At 41.1% G+C, this 22,439-nt stretch overlaps 6 protein-coding genes across 8 annotated transcripts; 3 read left to right on the top strand and 3 right to left on the bottom strand.

Annotated features, from left to right (window-relative positions):
* Positions 1–2,995: 2,995 nt before the first annotated feature.
* On the bottom strand, positions 2,996–5,534 carry LOC133842867 (zinc finger protein 845). Its single transcript, XM_062276148.1, has 5 exons — positions 5,107–5,534; positions 4,314–5,048; positions 3,973–4,261; positions 3,736–3,913; positions 2,996–3,675 (listed from the first exon to the last, which is right to left on the bottom strand). The coding sequence occupies exons 1-5, from the start codon at positions 5,299–5,301 to the stop codon at positions 3,237–3,239; spliced, it is 1,836 nt and encodes a 611-aa protein (XP_062132132.1). The 5' UTR covers positions 5,302–5,534; the 3' UTR covers positions 2,996–3,236.
* A 980-nt stretch (positions 5,535–6,514) lies between these two features.
* Positions 6,515–7,619, top strand: LOC133842016 (uncharacterized). The gene has a single exon (XM_062274905.1). It carries the CDS (start codon positions 6,620–6,622, stop codon positions 7,349–7,351), a length of 732 nt encoding a protein of 243 aa, XP_062130889.1. The 5' UTR covers positions 6,515–6,619; the 3' UTR covers positions 7,352–7,619.
* Positions 7,509–8,514, top strand: LOC133842017 (peptidyl-prolyl cis-trans isomerase Fkbp12). Its single transcript, XM_062274906.1, has 3 exons — positions 7,509–7,650; positions 7,838–7,908; positions 7,971–8,514. The coding sequence occupies exons 1-3, from the start codon at positions 7,614–7,616 to the stop codon at positions 8,187–8,189; spliced, it is 327 nt and encodes a 108-aa protein (XP_062130890.1). The 5' UTR covers positions 7,509–7,613; the 3' UTR covers positions 8,190–8,514.
* On the bottom strand, positions 8,348–9,436 carry LOC133842015 (protein lin-37 homolog). Its single transcript, XM_062274903.1, has one exon. It carries the CDS (start codon positions 9,340–9,342, stop codon positions 8,533–8,535), a length of 810 nt encoding a protein of 269 aa, XP_062130887.1. The 5' UTR covers positions 9,343–9,436; the 3' UTR covers positions 8,348–8,532.
* A 708-nt stretch (positions 9,437–10,144) lies between these two features.
* LOC133840601 (protein germ cell-less) lies at positions 10,145–15,909 on the top strand. Its single transcript, XM_062272531.1, has 3 exons — positions 10,145–10,356; positions 13,642–13,883; positions 13,942–15,909. Exons 2-3 carry the CDS (start codon positions 13,744–13,746, stop codon positions 15,572–15,574), a joined length of 1,773 nt encoding a protein of 590 aa, XP_062128515.1. The 5' UTR covers positions 10,145–10,356; positions 13,642–13,743; the 3' UTR covers positions 15,575–15,909.
* Positions 15,910–17,022: 1,113 nt separating this feature from the next.
* LOC133840600 (protein EFR3 homolog cmp44E) lies at positions 17,023–22,085 on the bottom strand. Of its 3 annotated transcripts, none has more exons than XM_062272527.1 (9): positions 21,547–22,085; positions 20,041–20,245; positions 19,835–19,988; positions 19,522–19,767; positions 19,252–19,293; positions 18,977–19,107; positions 18,051–18,914; positions 17,364–17,988; positions 17,023–17,306 (listed from the first exon to the last, which is right to left on the bottom strand). In XM_062272527.1, exons 1-9 carry the CDS (start codon positions 21,629–21,631, stop codon positions 17,154–17,156), a joined length of 2,505 nt encoding a protein of 834 aa, XP_062128511.1. In that variant the 5' UTR covers positions 21,632–22,085; the 3' UTR covers positions 17,023–17,153. The 3 variants fall into 3 exon arrangements, with proteins under 3 accessions (XP_062128511.1, XP_062128514.1, XP_062128512.1); XM_062272530.1 differs by lacking the exon at positions 21,547–22,085 and adding an exon at positions 20,706–20,864; XM_062272528.1 differs by lacking the exon at positions 19,252–19,293 and having other exon boundaries at positions 21,547–22,081.
* Between the last annotated feature and the right edge of the window lie 354 nt (positions 22,086–22,439).

Here is a 22,439-nt window from a genome sequence, read left to right as displayed (position 1 = left end):
ATACCAGATTGTCGGATAAAGCAACTCAGACCCCCAGTAAGGTGTTTTTGCCCATACAAAAGTATTTATTTAATACCTTCCACAATTTTTATCTGATCGAAATCAAATTTTCAGGAATCACAACTACTATAGTTGTTATTGTATATACCCAAATTCGCAGCTCTAGCTTTAAAATAACGCTTGCTATTCGAGACACACAGACGGACATGGCTAGATCGTCTCAGCTGTTAACGCTGATCAAGAATATATATACTTTATAGGGTCGGAGATGCCTCCTTCTACCTGTTACATACATTTCCTGCCAACACAAACTTATAATACCCTTCTACCCTATGGGTATAAGAAACAAGTAAAAAAGCTACAGTCGAGTGTGCTCGACTGTGAGATATTTAAAAATATGCCGTTTTAATATACCGCAAAAATACTACAAAAAATATATATAACAAAGGTATATTGATACAGTATAATATTCAAAATATATCATAGAACGCAAAATATACTAAATTGACAGCCAATTCAACTAAAACCCTACTGCATTAGGCGTTTGTGTATTTACGGGGGCGGAAAAAAAAAAACAAATTCAATCTGCTTGCAAACATAACAAGTGCTGTCGAAAATTATATCTCTATCTCTTTTAGTCTCTGAGATCTAGGTGTTTATACAGACGAACAGACGGACATGGCTATATCGTCTCGGCTCTTGACACTGTTCAAGAATATATTATATATACAGTAGAATCCGGTTATAACGACTCCGCTTATAGTGTCTGTCCGGTTATTGCGACGAAAACTCGATGACATGGTTGGTCCCCATACAAACTTATATGAAAGGCCCTCCGCTTAGTACGTCTCTGCTTTTAGCGAAAAACCGGGTATACCCACGAAATTTTTCACAATTCAACCGGATATTGCGACGAAAAAAACAAGTAAGAAAGCTACAGTCGAGTGTGCTCGGCTGTGAGATACCCGCTACCCATTTTGAATAAAAGCAAAATATTGCTTTGTATTATTTTCAAAATATACCAAAAAATCTGCAAAAATACTATAAATGTGTCAAATGGTATATTTGGTATATCGCATTCATACAGCATTCAAAATATACCATAGACGGCCCCTAGTAAGTAGGCGTTTTTGCCCATAATTCATTTCTTTAATAACTTTCACAATTTTTATCTGATCGCAACCAAAAATTCAGGAATCATAAATCACCGCAGCTCTTGCTTTAAAATTACGCCTGTTATTCGATTTCATTGATTTGCGGGGGCAGAAGTGGGCGTGGTAAAAATTTGAAACAAACTTGATCTGCGTGGCAAACATAACAAATGCTGTCGAAAAATTATAGCTATATCTCTTAAAGTCTCTGAGATCTAGGTGTTCATACGGACAGACGGACAGAGGGACATGGCTAGATCGTCTTGGCTGTTGATGCTGATCAAGAATATATATACTTTATAGGGTTCGAGATGGCTCCTTATACCTGTTATATAGTTTTCCTGCCGATACAGAGTTATAATACCCTTCTACCCTATGGGTAGCGGGTATAAAAACTCTAGCTTAACGATTTCCCGGGGCTGAGGTGGGCATGGTCAAAATCTTTGACAAACTCAATCTGCGTGCAATCATTAAAAGTACTGTCGAATATAGCTCCACCTCTTACAGTCTGTGAGATCCAGTGTTTCATACAGACAGACGGATATGCGGATGGGCTGATTAAGAATATATATACTTTATGGGTCGGATATGATTCCTTCTGTCTGTTACAGACATTTGCTTAAGGTACAAAGTTATAATATCTTTGTACTTTATAGGTAGCGGGTATAAAATTCATTTCATTGATCATGTCATTAAGCGCAATCAATATGAAATGAACACGATCCATTCCACCGCAATATCTTATGTGGCCATCGCCAAAAAGGTGAAGGTAATGCTACCTTTGGGCTATCCTTAGCCATGTAAGGGAAGGAATTATGGATGATGTGCCTCACTGGTTGGGACACGGTCCTCTCATTTACTAGCACAGCACAGAGGGGGACTCTGCAGACTAGCTGCTTGCCATAGTACTAATGCTACAGTCGTCGAAGGGAGTGAGCCAAATGGTCCGATACACCGTCACTCTATATGATGACAATCTTCTGACCAAGAAGATTCGATCGATCTTCTGAGTTCTTATTAAATATGATAAAAATCAGAACAACATACAGACCGATCTGTGGAAAGTCATTTCAAGACGGAGCGATAAAACAGGAGCTCTCCTCATTACAGTAATCGACAAGTTGACAAAACTCAGATTAAGGAAGGGGACAACGGGATGAAGAAGTTCCCCGAAACGAAAAACACCACAGCCAAAAACCGGCGTACACAACAGTCACTCCGGCTCAAATGCATCAATGCAGTTAGATTGCATAGACAACCGACAGAGAATTTGGAGGATCTTACCTAGGATGAGAACCTGGCAAATCTGACAGTGTGATAATGTTATCGCAAGAGCTCTAGGAGGAAATGGAATTCCAAGCCGCAAGGGCATCTCCAGGTACTCAATAATGCAAGCCCTATGAACAGCCTTTCCCACAGAGCATGTATTATGCATTATGTATTTATTAATTATACTGTCCTTTCAAAATTCCTTTCCAGGGATTGTATTCTTAAAACAGTACGTGCCGCTGGAGAAAACCGCGCCATGGTGATAACCTACGCATAGTAATAATGTAACGTTTTCCAGTCAGGAGATGGCCTGTGTCCATCAGACCATTATAAATTAAAACTATTACTTACGAAAGATTGCAGAGAAACTTAACATTTCATAGACCTCACAGAAAGAGTAGCCGAACGACACGCGGAAATGCAAATAATGTTTGATCTGTTTATGAACAGTAGATTAAGTAAACAAAAAGCTATGAGAAGCATGACGGTCAAATCGTCAATCGGTGGTAATTAAGAACACCTCGCAAATTTTCGAGTGTTGAACTAATTAATAAAGCAAAGAGTCAGTAAAATCGTTGGGCATTTCGAGGCTTACATTGATGTATTGGTTTAACAATGATAAACTCGGATTTATTTGATAATTTGTTTATAAAAATATTGTTATATCTAGGGCGACAAACACTTATCAGACTTTTCCTATTGGGTTTATTATGTATATAAGATACAAATCGAACTAGCTATACATGGAAACTGTTACCATACCATTAAAAGTACTCGAAATGGTATTAAAGTGACAAGTGGAACGAAGACAACGTTTTACGTACATCCTACGCAATTGGGAGGATTGCGATTGTCGAATTCACAGATGCCGATGGCAAACCGAAAGGGTTTGTGATGCGGCAGATGCATTGGTCGATTAGATTGCCAAGGTATGTGCGGTATATCCAGCACTCGCATCGTATACTGGCGCATCTTGATAGGCTCCTTCGGCACGGGATTGCTGATGGAGAGCGCATGATCGATGCAGATCAGCGGTGGCTCATCGTTGGGACTGTGCCGCTCGTGCTCGCAGTGCGCCAATAGTTTGGCCTCGCTCAGAAATTCGAGGCGACAATAGTTGCAGTGATAGTTGATGACTTTGCTGTGCAGCACCTGATGGCGATCCAATTGATGTTGGAACTCGAACTCGTCGTGGCATTTGTGGCATATGTAAAAGCCGCGATTTTGCCGATGCAGATGATAGTCCAAGAATACCCTAAAGATTGAAGAAAATAATATAATACTTGGCATTTGAATTACATATGGCGAAGCTCACTTGCTGGTGAAGACGTCACCACATTTGTGACAGTAGAACCAGCTCATCTTCCAGTGCTGCATGTAGTCGTGCTTCATGAGATCCACCAACGTGTCCGTCTGATAACAGCAGCTGGGTACAAAGCAGGTAAACACTTTCATCTGCACCTGTGTCTTCAGCAAGTCCAGCAAATAGAGATCTATGAAGGGCGCAAAGTGATTAACTGCTATACTGGATACAAGCTCTTGCACCACCTACCATACTCCTTATCCGTGGTTATCTGCGATTCTTCCAGCACGTAATCATCGTACAGCATCGTCAGATTAATAGCGCTGTTGCTGTTGCTACGACTGTGATTAACTATCCAGTCGCCGGTGAAGTTCATGCGTCTGGTGTACATTGTATCGGCCACAGAGGTGGCATCATCATCCTGCTCCTCATCCTCATCATCTTCGTCCTCATCCTCATTGTGATACCAAGCCACGGAGCAGGCACGCGACCTTGAGCGTGTTGAGCGAGTGGTCGTTGGCTCTTGGATTTCCAATGCCTGCAAAATGGAATGATGAGCTCCTTACAATAGATGCTACTTTCCCACTTACCTCCTGCTTGGCACTGCAGATGGTGTGATGCAGTTCCCATTCGTACTTAGTGCTAAGTTGTGCCTCGCACAGACTACAAGGATGCAGTGATCGGTGCGTTGTGCGCTGATGTTGCCGCAGGGCCACAATGCCAGCGAATTCCTTCTCACAGTTCTTGCATTGAAAGGTGCGTGAGTTTCGGGGCAACTGTGTCGGCGTCTCCGTCGACGTCTGCTCCTGATCATTATAATTCCGGTCGGCAACTTCATTGTGGTCGCCGTCGTTGCTGGCTTCGTTTAGCACACGACACTTGGCTTGACGTTGGGTCTCCCGGCGACAGCAACGGCGCACATGCAGCGCATAGTGGTCCTTGCGAAAGTAAGGACGCTCGCAGTGTTGACAAACGAGTCGCGTTCGCCACTTCCAGCCATCCAAGGCATTGCCATTGTTATTGTGCACGCCTCCCGACTCTGTGGCCGATGGCGATTCTGGCGGCTGAGCTGAATATGCTTGTAACACAATGGAGCACGATGAACTTGGCGCCGAAACGACATCAGCGGACACCGCTGTGTTTTCCTCCACCGCACCAGTTGTAGATACCTCGGCATCGGCGATGGGCGGACTGCCTTGCCTGTCACTGGCCTTATGGACACGCTGCAGGCGCTTCATCAGCGTCCTTGTGACCTCCGAGTGCATGTTCAGTTTGCAGACGCATTCCACGCAAATCGCTTGCAATGTGGTATTGATCACATCCATCTGTAAGTTTCAGATTAAAATCTACATCTCAAAGCATTATTAATATCACTTTACTTACCGGCAACTTCCAGTCTCTGTCCAGGCGTCGCTGCATCACATGGTTTCCACTTAAATCCATCACAGATGACGAGGACTTCGACTTGCCGCAGACGGAACATTCTTGGATCTCATGCTCTGCTTCTCTGTTCCCGTGACTCTTCTTTTTCCGTTTGCTGCTGGTGCTGCTCGGCTTGTGCTTAGAGGCATCTTTCATGGTAGTGCAGGCACAGCACGACGCAGTTGGCAATTCTAACACAGTTTGCACTTCAAAATCAACTACATATGAGTTAGCTATCAGTTATGATATTATGCCAGTAGAGTTGCCAATTGGTCATCACATTTGTTTATTTGTTTATTAACAAACTTTTTATATTTCCCAATTAAAGAGAGTGCTTTTAAAAAGTCAATTCAATTTAATTATTCAGTTTCATTCTTAATTTTTAAAAGACGCCGGTGTTCTTTTAATAGTTATGTTTTTAGCCTATCTTGACAATATTAACCTATGGGCAACCCTTTGTATTCACAACACTGGTCGCGTATAACCAGTGTTGCCAACTTGGCTATTTTCTAGCCAGATTTGGCTATTTTGCATGACCTAAAACTAGAAACCACTCAATTTTGCAGGAGCCTGTTATGTTGGCTATTTCACAAAAAAAAATTTGCTTTTTTTTAGCTATTTTAAATTATTTGTAATATTTGATTATATTTATTTATTTAAAGTCGACTAAAAAAAAGTGGACCTTCAAATTTAATCTTCGGAAATCGTATATTGGCAATAGAGACGTGACAAAGTGCATGGCAGTATAAAAATGTGCTGACGCCAAATTTTCAGGAATGTCTGCAAAACGACATGCAAATTCAAAATTTAGCTTATTGATTGATGAATCGACAGATATAAGCTTTACAAAAATACTTGATGAGTTTACCGCATTTTTCTATATATTTTCCGAGAAGGTGGAAATTGCGCAAGTTTTAAACAATTTGCTTATCGAAGAAGAATCATTGAATAATCAACACTGAATGTACAAAAATATAAGATTTTGTCATTGAAAACTAACGGCTATTTTAATTTACTATTTTTGAAGAAATCTAGCTATTTTTGGCTATTTTTTTATGCTTTCACTGCTATAAACGACCACTAAGAGTTGGCAACACTGCGTATAACAAGCCTGTCAGTTACACTCGAAGCGCCTCAATATATACTTTTCGTATAAAATACTGAAAATTTAAGGGTAGATAGGGGCAATTAAAAAGCGTATGAAGTGTTGTTAAACCGGCAATTATCAAATACTGCAAGTATCTGGAATCATGTCCAAGGCATTATTGTTGTGGTTTAATGCTGGAGATTGTGATATTTCGTGGTATTTTAAAACTGATCGTGTTTTAGAGACATATTGTGTGACTAAAAAGTCACGGAATCTGGAAGATATACAGTATTTGTTTTTTGCCGATATCTGTTTTTATCGTTATCGTTGCGATCTGAGTAAACAAGAGTCCAACACAAATTGTAATAAAAACAAATATGATAAATAATGGATATCACTAGTGCCGCAAGTATTTATTTACACCAATTGGGTGAACGGCGTCCACGAATATCCGATCTCAATGCGAGCATATTTCCAAATGGTGGTCCGGAACCGTCGTCACTAGTGGAGATCTCCGGTAACCGAAAGAGCGGGAAAACTTTGCTCTTAATGCAACTTGTTGCCCATTGTCTAACGCGATGTGATGTTGTCCTTCTCAATACGTGCAATAAAATCGATTCTCAATTATTTGGAAAACTTCTTAAAGATGCTATCAAAGCTTCCAATCCAAATTCCACAATCGCTGAGCTAGAGAAAAAGTTTGAAGGATGTATGGAATCATTAGAAATTGTGAATTGTTTTTCATCCGCCCAACTGGAAATGGCGCTAAGAGCCTTGGATCATTATATGCTGCTGGAAAACGAGCGAATTAGCCTAATTGCCGTGGATTCACTTTGCGAGTTTTATTGGCTAGATCTTAGTCCAGAGGAGCGCCAACGCAAATACACCTATTACATGAATTCGTTAAACAATTTAAGGAAAATTTGCAAAAAATTTTATGTTAGCTGTATGTACACAATAGACAGCAGTTTTAATAGAAATGCGTATGAGTCCTCGAGGTCCATAGCTGTGGATTACAAATTGCATTTGGCGCACTTTACAACTGGAGTGCGCACTTTGAACAATAAAAACATCTTAATAAGCGATAAAGGCGTTGAAGCTGATGAAGAAAATAAATAAACAACCACTGTTTACTTGAATATTTTACTTCAGCGTGACCAAAAAAATATTCTATTCAAATATTTGCGCCATTTTATAGTCAATTTACCCATGATTCATTCAAACGTATATGTCAACATAAATTAGTATATTTTCGAATTGAAGTTGCGTGCACACTGTCGCCACTTCTGATTTTTCTGCTCAACACGAAGGGAAGAAAACGTGCTAGTAAAATTTTTGAATTAGCCACCCGGTTGAAATTAAAAAAAAAAACTAAAATAAAATGGGCGTACAAGTAGTTCCAATTTCTGATGGCGATGGTAAATATTATTGAAACGTATATTTTTTACCACCGCAAATATGATAATTTTCCATAACCTAAATATACTTGCGGCTGGAAAAATATTTGTTTCTCTATACGCATACACACGAGCAGAAATGTGTGTGTATACTTGTGTCGGTGTGTGTGTGTGTATCACAATCTCATGCGCATTCATTTTTTTACAGGTAGCACTTTCCCCAAGAACGGCCAAAAGGTCTCGGTGCACTATACTGGCACCTTGAACGACGGTACCAAGGTATACTTATGGACTATTAAATGAAATGAATTGATAATAATAATATAAATATGTAATTGCAGTTCGATTCGTCGCGCGACCGCAACAAGCCGTTCAAGTTCACCATTGGCAAGGGCGAGGTTATCCGCGGCTGGGACGAGGGCGTCGCTCAGCTGAGTGTTGGCCAGCGCGCCAAGCTGATCTGCTCACCTGACTACGCCTATGGCAGCCGTGGTCATCCAGGTGTCATTCCCCCCAACGCTACCCTGACATTCGATGTTGAGTTGCTCAAGGTCGAATAAAGAGTGAGAGCGGAGAGAGAAGTAAAAATGCCGAAGTGCAGTAGTGCATGTGTTTGTGTGAGAACATCCACAGCTGCAATGCACAACCGCATACACTGAAGAAGAGAACACCAACACTACTTCAAATTTCCATCACTCGGCGACTTTTGGAAACAGAACCAAACAAGAACAATCCAACAGCATTTTAATTATATTCAGAAAGAAATGTGGCCAATCTATCTATATCTGGTCTCTATCGATAAAATTAGATTTAATTGCCAACAACTCACACAGATTATTGAAAATGGAAAACGCATACAAATAAAACATTTATTCAAATGAGAAACGTATTTATTTTTGTAATTCATTCAATTGGCTTGCAAATCGTTGCCATTATCTGATCAATGATCTCGTAACGTTCCTGCTGATATTTACGCGCATGCCTTAGCCAATGATTGCGTACTCCCTTCCAGTGGGACACGTTCGAAGCCAGCAGCTCCTCCTTGCTCGCTCCCTTCAATTGGGCAGCATCATTACTTTTCTTAGATGGAGGCGGCGGTGGAATGAGCGGTAACTCAGTTTTGCGGGCTTGCGGCATCTGCTTGAGCACCTTGAGTTCGCCACTTTGCAGTTTGGCCAGTATTTCTTCGGCATCATCCTCGCGCTTTACATTGGGAATGCTGCCATCTGTGTTGTAGACAGCTACGTTTGGATTACGCGGCTGGTTGGCCATCCAAGCACGACAAATGGGATATAACGGCGTCTTCTCCTTGTACTTGGCCAGGTCCAGGCTACGTTCGAACAGACGCATTACAAAAGATTCGCCGTGAGACTTCTGCGAGGTGCCGCTATTGGCTCCCTTCTTATAGAGAGAACGTTTGGCTTTGGAGCGTGCTGAGCCCGCTGCCATGGAGATGTTGGCAACGGCAGAGACAGTTTTCAGCTCGGGCTGTAGTTTGACATTGTACTGTGCGCGTTGTTGCTGCTTCTGCAGTAATAGTTTCTTGGAAGGACGCCCTCGAATGGGCAGCTCAGATTCCATATCGTCGTCTATATCGAGCATTGGCAACGGACCCTCGTTGTCATCCTGCGATTCTTCCTTGCGTGAGTCACGTTGCCGAAGTGCGGCATCCGCGCCAGTTCCACGTTGAGATTTTTTTGGAGTTACCTTCATGTTGATTCGTTGTTTATTTATTTATTCTGTTTGTTTTCAATATTTCGTCTCAATTTTCAAATGTCGTTGCGAATGTCAAAAATTATAGTGATGAAACAGCAACAACATCGATAATAGACCGACATCTATCGATAATTACTTAAAAAATACAGCCTATCGGAAAAAAACAGTTTTTAAATAAATAAATGTATTCAAACAATACTATTAAAACAACAATTATATTGAAGTGAAGGTATCGAATCGATACTATCGATTATTAGAATAACTTTTGCATAACAATCTAACAACTTGTTTGTATGCAGATGGTTTTGTTCTGAAGATTGATACCTTTTGGCTCTTACCGATTGGTATTTTCCTTCATTCGTATAATGCACTTTCTATTTAGATCTTATGAAAGTAATTAAAATAACTAGATAATCATTAGTTTTTTACGCGCCTTTTTAAATATACCTACATAAATTTTAAATTAAGTGTAACCAGATGACAATTCTGCGAGCTTGAGTATTTTGGTATATTTTACCTGCATATATTTTCTACATTTTGCTTTCGGTCACTCTATTAATCAGCTGTTAAAGAAAACAGCTTTAAAGAAAGCTCATTTTAAGAAAACAATAAATAAAAATATTTAATAATAATGTATATGAAATCGTTCAGCAAAAATAGAATACCCAAGTTTGTCATGAAACCTCGATTTATTAGAAACAATTGAAAAAAACATCGATGCATCGATAGTGCCATCGATGGATGTAGCTTCACCTTCACTCTCTCTCTTTCGGGAGAGTTAGTTGCCTAAAGACCACGGTACGGGGCGGTTGTAGAGTGCGGAGTGCGAAGAGCTAGCTGTTGATGAGAAAGAAAACAAACTTTGAATGCAAATCAAATAGTGCACACTAGTTTTAAATGTGATTCAAACAACAACAAAGGTGTTGTAACTGCTGAACTGTTTTGAAAGAGTTGCTTTAAGTGCACCACCACTGATTTAAAGATTCCAAAATCTTTTAGTACAGATTTACAGTAAGTGTGCATTTGCTTTTCATTTATTTTATCAGCTCGCTTCTTGTGTTGTGTGTGTGTGTATGCATACCTTGTTTCCTCGTTGCATTTTGCATTTTATGTCTTTTGCTCTTATTTTTTGGTGTGTTGATGTTTTAATGCTCTCTATGCATCGCTCTGAATATGCATCACTCTTACTCACCAATACACAGACATGGGCGCAAACCCCACTCCCTCTGTTTATAACTGCGTCGTTGGTTTTCGTGTTTCTCAGTCTCTTCGCACTCAGTTCAGTAGTCCATCTCTCCCTCACACATGTTCCTGAATTTACTTCTGCTTGCTATTTATAGTGACGATTTACTATTGCAATGGGACAAAGCAGCATCATTGCATGTGCAGCAGTCAGTGCGAGAGAGTGAGCAATGATTAGAAATGGGGTGTGGAAGAGGGAGGACAACTAAACGTGTATATGTATTTGTTGACAAACGTAGTAAGGTGACGACACCAGCATTTCTTACTCTACCAAAAGTCTTAAACTGTGTGTACATATATATGTACGTGGTATGCACACGTATAGTATAACGCTATCAGTGCTGCACGACAGTAAATTTTGGTAGACTGAAGGTTCGCCTTTCGCCACCAATCAGGCGTTCGTCTGCGGATCCCACACACAGCTGTTCGTGAGCTTCGTGTCTTCTGTTGTCTGACAAGTTCGCTGAACCTAAATAAAGGTGCTCTCTCCTATATACACACATTGCTATGTTTGTCGAAACCTATAAAAATTAAACTATTTATCAAGTCATATATTTTGGAAACACACGCATATTATGTCTGCTTATCACATAAAAAGACTTCTAGCCCACAACTACAACAAGTCGAGGGTGGCGTAGCTGTCTAAACGTTTTGGTTTGCAGTCGCTTCGTAGCGCGTAGACGCGAGTTCGAATCCAGCAAGGAATTGGAAGAAGAAGAGAGAGAGAGAGGAGAGAGGCACACTTTAAAGCCCATGCTTGTTGGCTTCTTAGACGATACCTCACGTTATTTGGCCGTAACTACATGGGCAACAGCAACTTTTTTAAAAAAAGATTTTAGATTTACGAATGTTTTGCTGATTATTGAGTGGAACAATTGTTGTAGACATGTGATATCATTTCTGCATTTAAAGTATAAGCTAACATCTGTTCGTCCGCTTGCACTACGTTTGCTCTCTCGCTGTTGTTCTCTTTGCAAGTGCTTGTGTGTGCTTCTCTCTCTCGCTCTCATATTGCGTAGTGACGTAATTGTAAGCCGTTGCAATCGAATTTCTTGTTTTGGTCTTATAAGAAAAGTAAGGGCTCAAAAACTGGTTTTGAGCGACAAAACTGCGCCGCACCAAAACAAACTTGGTTTCTATGAATCTACACAAGCATGAATGAGTATCTGTGTGTGTGTGCGTGTGTGTGTCTATACGATGTAAATGAGTGCGTAATTTGCTGCTAAACGTACTGAATAATGTTGTAAACAAAACAAAACAAAAAATCAAAGTTTGTTTATCGCTTGTTTTATGGCAACGGCCTTGACACGATTTCAACACTACAATCCAACAACGGCAGCTCAAACATAAACAAAAGCTACACATTTGAAAGAGAGCAAGTGATGGGAGAGGTGAGGGAATCGTACTCTTCCCTAATTCGTTTGACTTTTGTTCTATTAATAATAATTGGGCCTCCCCTGATGACATCATCAGTTGAATGTCGCTCCCTCCTTGTGGCACTCGACTCGCTCTGCATTGACTGCAACTTTCGAAAACATTTAGTATGTGAAATGGCCACCCACTTTTTTTTTTTTATTATTTAGTCGCCCACACTAAAGACGCCACTTCAAAAGGGCAATGGCAACAACTGGTTTTAGCTTTTGACTTATTAACGAGCCTGCCGATGGGGCGTGGCATAGAAGCCCTAAACTGGGTCAACTTGGCACGCAACATGTTAACGTCGCAGACCGATTCCTGCCCCCTCCTCACTCCTCAGGCAATCGATGAATTTGCTAACAGTATGTTTAATGGTTTATTAGTGATGTAATTAAGTCAGGTATAATAAGTGAGATATAATAATGCTGGAATAATGCGCAATGCTTTAAGACGACATTTTGTCTTTTTTTAGAATTTGACTCTACTTCGCCTATCAAATTAATTTTTCAGTTTTAGTACATTTACTACCTAATGACTCTAAGCGGTTGTGCTTTAAACTTGGGATTCTATAACATTGTATTGTTATAGTGGTATATCAGACTACTGTCTGTCCGTCGTTATATGTATGTATATACCGAGAATTCAGAGACTTAGAATTGGGCTACTCCCTACTGCCACCACCTAATAGCATAAAACTTGATTATGAATGTTATTTGAAGTTAAAGAGTTAAAGTTAAAGATCTCTTCCAAGTGTTAGAGTTTAGTAGCGATGGCACTACAAATTTGAATGTTTATACCCGCTACCCATAGGGTAGAAGTGTATTATAACTTTGTGCCGGCAGGAAATGTATGTAACAGGTAGAAGGAGGCATCTCCGACCCTATAAAGTATATATATTCTTGATCAGCGTCAACAGCCGAGACGATCTAGCCATGTTCGTCTGTGTGTCTGTCCGTCTGTCCGTGTGAAACACTGGTTCTCAGAGACTATAAGAGATAGAGCTATAATTTTTTTTTTCGACAGAATTTGTTATGTTTGCACGCAGATCAAGTTTGTTTCAAATTTTTGCCACGCCCACTTCCGGCCCCGCAAATCAAAAAAATCGAATAACAAGCGTAACTTTAGAGCTACGAATTTTCGTATAGACAATAATAACTCCAGTAGTTATGATTCCTGAAAATTTGGTGGCGATCAGATAAAAAATTGTGGAAGTTATTAAAGAATTTGTATGGGCACAAACGCCTACTTACTAGGGCTCTTAGTTGCTTTGGCCGATAATCTGGTTCATTGTGCCGTCTATGGTATATTTTGAATGGTGTACTATATCGATATACCAAACATACCATTTGGTATATTTTTAGTATTTTCGGTATACACATAACATTAGCTATAATACAATTATTTCATATACCCTTCAAACAACAAAATACTTCAACAAAAGTTAAAATTTTTAAAAATACTTTACTTGAATTAAAACTAAGATACTAAAACATTAAAACTGTATCATAAAGCCAAACTATACATTTTAAAATGAAAACTGTAAAAGTAATAAATTCTAAGATATCTCGCAATCATCTAGTTTATTTGTTAAACAAGTATCGTGTGTGTTTTTCATCGTACAATTTTGAATATTTTTAGAGTTTATTTTGGAGCAAGTGTTTGCGAGAAGCGTGACAAGCATAGAGACAAAGGGTGAACGAGAGAGCGCATATAAGGCGAGTAGGAGAGCGAGACAACATCATGGGTCAGATCTATGGATCCATGCAGAGCAATATGGCGGAGGTGTTTGGCAATCGTCGGAAGCGCAGACGCAGCACGGACTCGCAGTCCTCTCAAGAGGATCGAGATCGGGAGCGACTCGACAGTAAATCACCCAAAAAGTGAGTAAATCAAACAATATACATGGTGTAGACAAGTAATGAGTGCCCTTTTTCACAGGAAAAAGTTGCTGACCACGACGCAATATATTTATCAGGCGTTGTTCAAGGAGCAGCGCAACTCGGATGTGGCTGTGATGGCGCTGGAGAAGGTGTGGCATCTGCACAAGGTTTATCTCAGCCAGAGCCCATATTTCTACACCATGTTCAATGGGACGTGGAAGGAGGCGAAACAGAATTTTGTGCACATTAAGATACTGGACGATCGGATCAACGTGGATAGCCTGGACGCAGTGTTCGGCTCCATGTACTCGGACGAGATTGAGATCGATGCCAAAGATGTGATACCAGTGCTAGCGACGGCCACGCTCTTCCATCTCGACGGCATCATTGACAAATGTGCCGAGGTGATGGTGGACACCATCAATGCCGAGACTGCCATACAGTACTATGCGGCCGCCTGCCAATATGGAGTCATGGCGGTCAAGAAGTCCACGTTCCAGTGGTTCCAAATCAACCTGCTCAGCATTTACAACAAGCATCCGAATCTGCTGCGACACATCACCATCGACTTGATGAGTGCCCTCACTGCCAGCCATGATTTGTATGTGATGCAAACAGAATTCTCACTGTACACACTGCTGCGCACATGGATGTTCCTGCAGCTGCATCCCCACTACGATCCCGAGGATCCAGTGCAACGCGCCGAGGCACTAAAGACCCAGGAGCGCCTGGTGAGTGCCGGCGTGGAGACGCAAACGCCCAGCGGGGATGTGGTGCAGTGGACGTACTTCACCAGCCGCATGGAGGAGCGCTCGTTTCTGGCCACACCCGAGGGACAGCCGTATGTGCGAGTGTTCCAGAAGCTGCGCACCCAGTACCTGACCAATCACTATATGGATCTGAAGATCATATTCAATGACAACATCATACCCAAGGAGTGGCTCTACAAGCACATTCACAGCCACTGGGATGCGCTGCTGCGCATCGATCACAGCCAGGAGGACGGCGGTCTGCAGCAGCTGGACAATGAGCAGTTCTTTGAGAACTGCATGCGCTGTGGCCGCATGCTGTTGGAGCCCGGCTACCAGAAGTGGCGCTGGACGGGCTTCAACTATGGCATGGATCTCATACTCATCATGGACTCGCGTCGACTCAACATACGGCGTCACCATCGGCACGAGCACGAGCGAGTGCTCAGCCTGCAGACAAGACGCAAGTTCATGATACGCACAACGGTGACGTCCATCAATGCACAACGCCAGCCCGTGTTTACGCAATCTTCGGAGATAACGACATTGAATCTGGAGAAAAACGAGGAGGTCTCATTGATGGTGCTTGATCCGAAGCTCGTGCATCCTCTGCTCATCTCCATCAACATGATTGTCGTAATGCCGCCCAATCAAAGCTTCAAGGAGATTGTGCCCCAGAGCGAGGACTCAACGCTATCGGCTGCTGCCATTCCCATATCGGAAATTGGCGCCGTCTGCGAGCGTTCGTTGACGCCAACGAACAGTGCCGATGACTCGGCTGTCTGTGTGGGCGGCGGCGATTCGCCGGAGACGGCGTCAACGCCCTCATCGCCGACGTCAGTGGCGGGACTGCGTCCACCTGTTGGACGCTACAGTTGGACTCGCAGCAATCCAGTCATAACGAGTGATGGCGAGGCATTGTGCCGCGACGTGGCGTGCTGAGCGCGTTCAATTTATACTCAAACTCGAAAACTGACCACAACCATCCACCTTTTGTTTTGTTCATGGACTCGTTCCGCAATTATCTAGTTGTACATTCAAATCTACAAACACCTACACCCTACACCCAAAACCTATAACCATAACTATAACTATAGCCATAATCTGAATCGTGCGCTACCGATTATCGTGCTGTATAAATATTGCTTAGGCAGACATCATCTACTACTAATTGTACGTCACACATATATAACTGTACATTATCCTCGTAAGTGTATCGTAGATATTGCTGCGATTTGCAGCCAATCTATATTTCTATATATATTTTTGTAATGATTTAACATTTACATCTGATAGCAATGTAATCTTAAAGGATCAACAAGAGTTATTTAATTCGCACACTTTTTGTGCTCTCGCACATCGGTGTTCTACTTATTATATACATATTTATGTATGTACGTAGTATATATATCGCATTTTATATATACCACCTCAGAGTTAAGCTATAAAGTTAAGCAATCGTACTAAAACCCTTTCGAATTAACTACCTAACAAACCAATTATTACCAATTGCTTATATCATTATTACCGTGACCCTCAAGCCCGTTGCATTTCAAGTAACTAAATTATTATTAAACGTCTGAATTTATAGAAAAGAAAAGCTTGTGTCGATTATATTTCTATTGGGGATATTTCCAAAATTATATGTTGTCTTTTATGTTATACAAAGGCAAATATAACAAGAGGTTCTCAAGTATTCTAAAATTCAACTGTTTTAGGAGTCGAAACAGGTCTGGTTATCTTTAGTTATCTACAGTTTTAGAGGTATGAATATATCTACATAGTTGCCAAATTTGGTTATACTTTCATTTGGAATTTGAAGATGACTTCAACCTCTCTTTAACGTTTTACTTCATAATAATAAAGTAAAGGGTTTCTTTTGAAAATGAATATGAAAGTAAGCAGATAAAAATATATTTTTAGATGGCAACCAATTACGCTATTGATTTGACTTTATCTGCATGCCAATTTTAATAGTACCCTTTTTTGGCCTGCTCGTTTTTAGTCTTTTTAATATTATTGTACTTGGGCTATCTTATCAGAGTTCAACTACTTTATAAATTGCTCACTCAAGTAAGGATAACATTCTTATCTAAAATCTGAAGTTCTGTTAAACTTGCCGTCTGTTGATTAATTGCGGAAATAACTTGTTTAGTTAACAAAATAAACGTAGGATTTATAGTAACAAATGTTTTGCTAATAAAAGACTCTCAACAAAATTAAATAAGCTATAAAAAGTAAATAATTGTAACTTTCAATTTGTTAACAGCTGGTGGAATAAAACAAAACTTTACATATTGCGAGTTATATAGTTTAACGAATATAATTGTCTTCTCCTTTGTTTTGAACAATTTAATTATTAGCATATAGAAATAACAAACAAAAAATAATTCATTAGAATTGACCCTGCCCGTAACAAACAAAGAATTTAGCTAGCTATATTATCAAATACTACATATTTAATACAGAATATTCGGTATCCAATCCATTTAGTAGCCAATAATGCTGCTTCTTAACGATGCTAATAGTAGAAGAGCTCTGGGAACTTTGTCTCATAGACGGGCTTCTCATTATTGGCCTGTAGCTGGGCTGTCTTGTTGTCGCTTTGCGTAATCTGTCGCTCGACGGCAAGCGAGTTGAATAGTTCGTTGAGACGATTCTGAATGAGATCGTGCTACAAATAGAATTTGACATTAAATATATATCTCGATAAAGAAGGGTCGTCCCTTACCTTCGGTTCGGTACGTCGCATTAGATCATCGAATTCGCCCTCGCGGAAAGTGCGCACAATTTGCATTTGACGCTCACGTTGCTCTCGCTTTGCCGCCTCTGTTGGCTCGGCCAGAGCACGTTTCATCGCATCAAAGTTGAACTCGGGCGCAAGAATCTTCTTGCAGATGCCGGGTGAACTATTCACACTGTCCACGTCGCCGTTGTAGACGGTTAAATCGGCGGAGCTGTTGCGCTGCGTCATCTGTGCACTGACTGAATCCACCCAGGAGTGACGATGTCCTGGATTATCGGACTGATTAAGTGCATACGGTGCTCCCGTATTGAGACGTTGGGCATCCATGCCAGCATTCTGCATGCATTCGCCAAGGGCCAACTTATCGATGGCCAGATGCGGCAGCGATAGATTCAGATTCTTGTTCGATCCCTTTTTGGTATCCATCAGAGGTGGCAAATAGTAGCTAGCCTCATCGCGTCGAGCTTCGATGATCTTTTGCGCATATTCGAGCAGATTGTTGATGCCGCTCACACGTGAGATCAGCACCAACAGTGCAATGGCTATCGCATGTAAATTGCATCTGTGAACGGCTCCCAAGGATTCCACGGTGCTGGCCACTTGCTGTACGCTGTAGATGAGTCGCAGATTAGTGAAAACGCTGCACAAGTGAAACAGCGATTTAATACTTACCCCAAGATGAACAACAAGAACTCCTGCACCGTTTCGCTGCACGACATTTCCACAATGAGCAGAGCAGCCGTATTAAAGCTGGCGGAGAGTGCGTCCACGCGATCCGATAATGCCATACTGTCGATAAGCGCTTGCATTATGTTGGCGCCATACTTATGCGTGAAAATGATGTCGGAGCGTGAGGGCGGCTCCTGGGAGAGAGCCGGATACGGTTTTACGCTCACAGTGCTGAGCACCTGCTCGTTCTGATGGCGATCGAGCAGTGCCTGAAAGATTTGCATGACAATCATGCGCGTCGGATCGTGCGGAGCGCGTGCCATGCGCAGTAAGGGTTGTAGGAATGATGCCGGAAAAGCCTTTTCGAAGGAGACGGTGCTGTATTGATTTCCCACCTTGAGCAACGACTTTAGCAATATATTCTGCAGCATCTGATCGCCCTTGCTCTTCTTGGACAAATCGGGCACCGTGTTCATAATGAACAACATGATCTCAATCTTCTGATAGTCCGGATGATGATTGGCAAACTCGCCCAGCGCATTGATCAATGCCTCCTGATACTGTGACTCTTCGGCGGTGATTTCAGAGGTTGTGCCAACGCTTGTGCGCAGATGCAACAACAAATTGTTAATAATATCGAGAGCCGATGGTCCAACACTCTCCCCAGCGGCAATTGCAATAATCTTGGACAGCACCACAGCCAGCGAAGTGCGTGTCTTGGGCGATGACTTGAAGTTGCTGTCCAAGTGCTGCATGAGTGTCTCCACGACAGTGTACGAGTACTGCGGCTGTATGGAAATCATCACGATGCGGAATGTGTGTATAGCAAAGGTGTTTGGCACCCACAGCTCATGGCGATCCAAATGACTATTCGAACGAAGCAAACAATTAGCTGTGTGTACAATAGTTATTGGTGGATTGTAACTTACGTCAGCAGCGGCTTCAGCACGCTGCGAATATGTCCAAAGGAGGCGCGTCCCACCAGCTCACGGAGCACCTCCTCGGCCAGCACAGGCGGCGTCACATTGGTGGCATCCTCAACGGGCGTGAGGTCGCCAGACTGCGTTTGGGGAATACAAATTAGATATTAGTAGACGGTTTACTTTTAGCTTGACACCTATGTGGAACCATTATTCTTAAATGTCTAGTTAATAATACTTATTGGTAGGATGTTGCTAGAAATGTTAATTGAATTGTCAATTACCGCCAGTAAATTTTTCTTCACAAACATAACGTTTACACAAAACTTTTGCGTGTCGTTTATGTTCGTTTCGTATCGTTATTTGTTGTTTGTGTTTTATGTGTAGTTATTGTTGTTGTTGTTGAGTTGAGTTACGTTTCGTATGCATTAACAAAATATACGAAAATAACAAAACAACGAAATTAGTTCAGTTCAGCAGCATTATTGGTGCTCGTTTCGCCAATTTGTAAGTGAAATAAAGTTGATCTTTGACTCCAACATTTGGACTCTTACCTGCATGTTAAAGAGCAGCGAAGGCACAATCTTCTCCATGTGCTGTGCCTCCCAAATGTTCTCAACTAGATCGTCTGACACCGTCTTGCGTATAACACCCTGCAGTCCCTTGATGCCAGCCAAACGCAAGCTATCACGCAGATCCTGGCTATCGCTGTGGCACATCGACGAGAACTTCGAGATGAAGAAGTCATAGCGACGATGATAACTTGGCGTGTCCTCATTAATGTTGGCAAATTTCACAAACTAAAAATGGGAGGCAAAACATGATTAGCTGGTGGACACTACAATACAATCTCGATTAAAAACTCACAGAGTTTGTAGCCATGATCTTTAAATTCGGATTGGAATCCTCGAGTAGCTTTTGCACCATGCGTAAAAACGACTCGACGAAGAGATTCAACGTGGTCTGAGCATGGCAAGCCTGCAGCAAAAGATCCATTGCCTCCATGGCAATCTCAGCGAGTCTGAAAGGATTGAGAGCTATAGAAACTGAGCTGCTCCAAATGTTTCACTTACTTGTAACGCTTGCGATTGATGTCCTTGGTGGCCTTCTGGTAGAGATACTCGCCAATGCGATCCAGTTTGTCCGGCGAGCTGAGCGAGTAGAAGGTCAGCTTCTCCATGTTCGATTTAACCAGGCCATCTTCTGGATTCACGGGAAAGATGTTGTCCACCAGGCGCTTGTAGCGCGGTCGCAGCGCGGAACAGCAGCCACAACAACCTATAAGGGCAAAGGGAAAGGCACAACTTTTAGAGGGATTCGGTAGGCAGACGCGGATGCAGCGGTAGGTAAACATGACGATGTCATCGGGTTGTCTGCTCCGTCTTCATTGCAGATTGTGTTCGAGGTTTTGTGTTCAAAGTTGTTGTTTTAATTTTGTAATTAGCAAAAAGGCGTTGACTGTGGCTCCCAGCGGGAGAATCGCTTGAGAATGATGAGTGGGTGCGACAGCCATTTTCCCAACTAGTTTAGCCTTTTATCTTATCGCCATAATCGTTTCATACACACACATATGCGAATACATATCTACAAATTGACCTGCTTCGCGTGATGTGCGTTTCTATTATTGTTTCTCTTTCGCTTCTGTATTGCAGTCCCTTCATTGTTTTGATCGATTGCTGGCGTCATTATTTTACTACGTTTCGAGGTCGAGGTTTCGCTTTTGCACCCAATGACTCACCAGACATGTCTATTTCACTGGCCCTTCGTTATTTTGTAACTTTTATGCTATTTTTATGGCTGCGATAGATAAAAGAAACGCTGCGATAATTGCCGCGTTTGATTGATAAAAAAAGTAAACGCCGTGATTAAACTATGAACTAATAGGATGTGTCCGCAGCGTGACCGTATATTGAATTTGAAAATATACTATTCTTTTATTATAACAAATATGCCGAATGTTTATTAATTTGGTTACACTTTTTAAGCGCAAATTTTGAAACAGTTCTTTTTCAGTAATGAATACGTAAATTAAATATTTCTTATAAACTTACTAACACTATTTTTAATGCATATTAAACAAAAATGAATACGCGTATTTATTCAATCAACACGCATATTTTAAAAACAATTCAGTGATCGCAGTTTAGATATCACAATATACTAAAAACTTCATTGTGGTATTTTAGTATAAATATTAGTATACAAAACGTGAAGTGGGCTGCGCTTCTTGCTCCACGCTCAACAGTTGTGCTCCACATTAACTGTATTTTTCTGTTTAAATTAAATATGATTTTATAAAACACATATGATTGCTGTCAATGTTTTTTAACCTCTTAACGGTAAATAAACATTTTTGATGTTTTTCTGCAGTAACAATTTCCTCGAATTGGGAAAAAGAAATAAAATGACTGAACTGTTATGTTTTGTAAGTACTGTTTCTAACAGCTGCATGAAATCTAAAGTGCGTCATTAAGAATGTTGATAAAAGTAGAAACTTTTTGTTTTCAAGGAGACCTATAAGTCGTTCTCTAAGTTAACAAGTTGATAAATCATAAACAAATACTTCTATAAATACTTACAGCTGGGATCCGTGCATTTCTGAACGAAACTATCAAAAAATTCCGGCAGTTCAGGTGGCTCGAAGCAGCAGCGTATCAAAGCCATTTCAATGCACACACTTTATTGACCATGAACTTCAGATATAGGATGAAAAAGGAAGAAGACCTCGTGGTCTATTGATAGAAATCAGCTGTTGATACGCAACGGGATAAAAGCTCGTGACTCTCAGTTGTGCGCAAAGCTTTCATTTCTTATCAAATGAATGCATGTATAGACCCAAATGCGAGTGTGTTGGGCTTTTCATTTGTGGTTTGAGGAGATGATGACACTCTTGGCATTCATATAAGGTGGCGCCACAGAGACACATTGGTTGAGATTATTGCGTGACAAGTCAGTGTGAGTGGTAAACGGCAACAAATGGCATTAACATTTGAATGATATATTGAGTCAATATTATGAATTGGTTATTATTATTATTCAAGATATATCACCACATCACGTTTTCAATAAAAATGTATATTTAAACTATAAATAAATTGGATTCACATTGGCGCGTCCTTGAACGAAACGCGGACATAAACTTTGCAGCTCACAACAAGAAAAACAACTGAATGTGAAAAGTCTATAGAGAAAAGATTTGCGCACGAAAGCTGCGCTTCTGCACTTGACAGGCTTCGTTGGAAAGCTTTCATTATGCATGATTAACAGTGAAAAGCTCTAGGGACTGCCAAAGTTCTCAATCACACAGCAAACCGCTGTGATATTATTTACGAGTGCACACTTAAGGAGAAATGCGAAACACGAGTTGAGCCGAGTACTTAAATCTGTCAACTTTTCGATGGTGTTGCGTTGGCTGCGAAAAAAAGATATGAAAGCGAATGCTTCTCACGACAGATTCGTGCGTTGACAACTT

Source organism: Drosophila sulfurigaster, chromosome 3, assembly GCF_023558435.1.
Source record: "Drosophila sulfurigaster albostrigata strain 15112-1811.04 chromosome 3, ASM2355843v2, whole genome shotgun sequence".
Taxonomy (NCBI): Eukaryota; Metazoa; Arthropoda; class Insecta; order Diptera; family Drosophilidae; genus Drosophila; species Drosophila sulfurigaster.
This window is presented reverse-complemented; position numbering and strand designations above follow the sequence as displayed.

Excerpts from the sequence above, each read along its gene's own strand:
- LOC133840600 (XM_062272527.1), bottom strand. The coding sequence starts at position 21,631 with ATGGCTTTGATACGCTGCTGCTTCGAGCCACCTGAACTGCCGGAATTT. Across the intron at positions 19,108-19,251 it reads TGAAGAAAAATTTACTGGCG|TCTGGCGACCTCACGCCCGT; the intron begins GTAATTGACAAT and ends CCCCAAACGCAG. Across the intron at positions 17,989-18,050 it reads TTCTTGTTGTTCATCTTGGG|CGTACAGCAAGTGGCCAGCA; the intron begins GTAAGTATTAAA and ends ACTCATCTACAG.
- LOC133840601 (XM_062272531.1), top strand. The coding sequence starts at position 13,744 with ATGGGTCAGATCTATGGATCCATGCAGAGCAATATGGCGGAGGTGTTT. Across the intron at positions 13,884-13,941 it reads GACAGTAAATCACCCAAAAA|GAAAAAGTTGCTGACCACGA; the intron begins GTGAGTAAATCA and ends CCTTTTTCACAG.
- LOC133842016 (XM_062274905.1), top strand. The coding sequence starts at position 6,620 with ATGGATATCACTAGTGCCGCAAGTATTTATTTACACCAATTGGGTGAA.
- LOC133842015 (XM_062274903.1), bottom strand. The coding sequence starts at position 9,342 with ATGAAGGTAACTCCAAAAAAATCTCAACGTGGAACTGGCGCGGATGCC.
- LOC133842867 (XM_062276148.1), bottom strand. The coding sequence starts at position 5,301 with ATGAAAGATGCCTCTAAGCACAAGCCGAGCAGCACCAGCAGCAAACGG. Across the intron at positions 4,262-4,313 it reads TCTGCAGTGCCAAGCAGGAG|GCATTGGAAATCCAAGAGCC; the intron begins GTAAGTGGGAAA and ends TCCATTTTGCAG. Across the intron at positions 3,676-3,735 it reads GGTGACGTCTTCACCAGCAA|GGTATTCTTGGACTATCATC; the intron begins GTGAGCTTCGCC and ends TTCAATCTTTAG.
- LOC133842017 (XM_062274906.1), top strand. The coding sequence starts at position 7,614 with ATGGGCGTACAAGTAGTTCCAATTTCTGATGGCGATG. Across the intron at positions 7,651-7,837 it reads TCCAATTTCTGATGGCGATG|GTAGCACTTTCCCCAAGAAC; the intron begins GTAAATATTATT and ends ATTTTTTTACAG. Across the intron at positions 7,909-7,970 it reads CCTTGAACGACGGTACCAAG|TTCGATTCGTCGCGCGACCG; the intron begins GTATACTTATGG and ends ATGTAATTGCAG.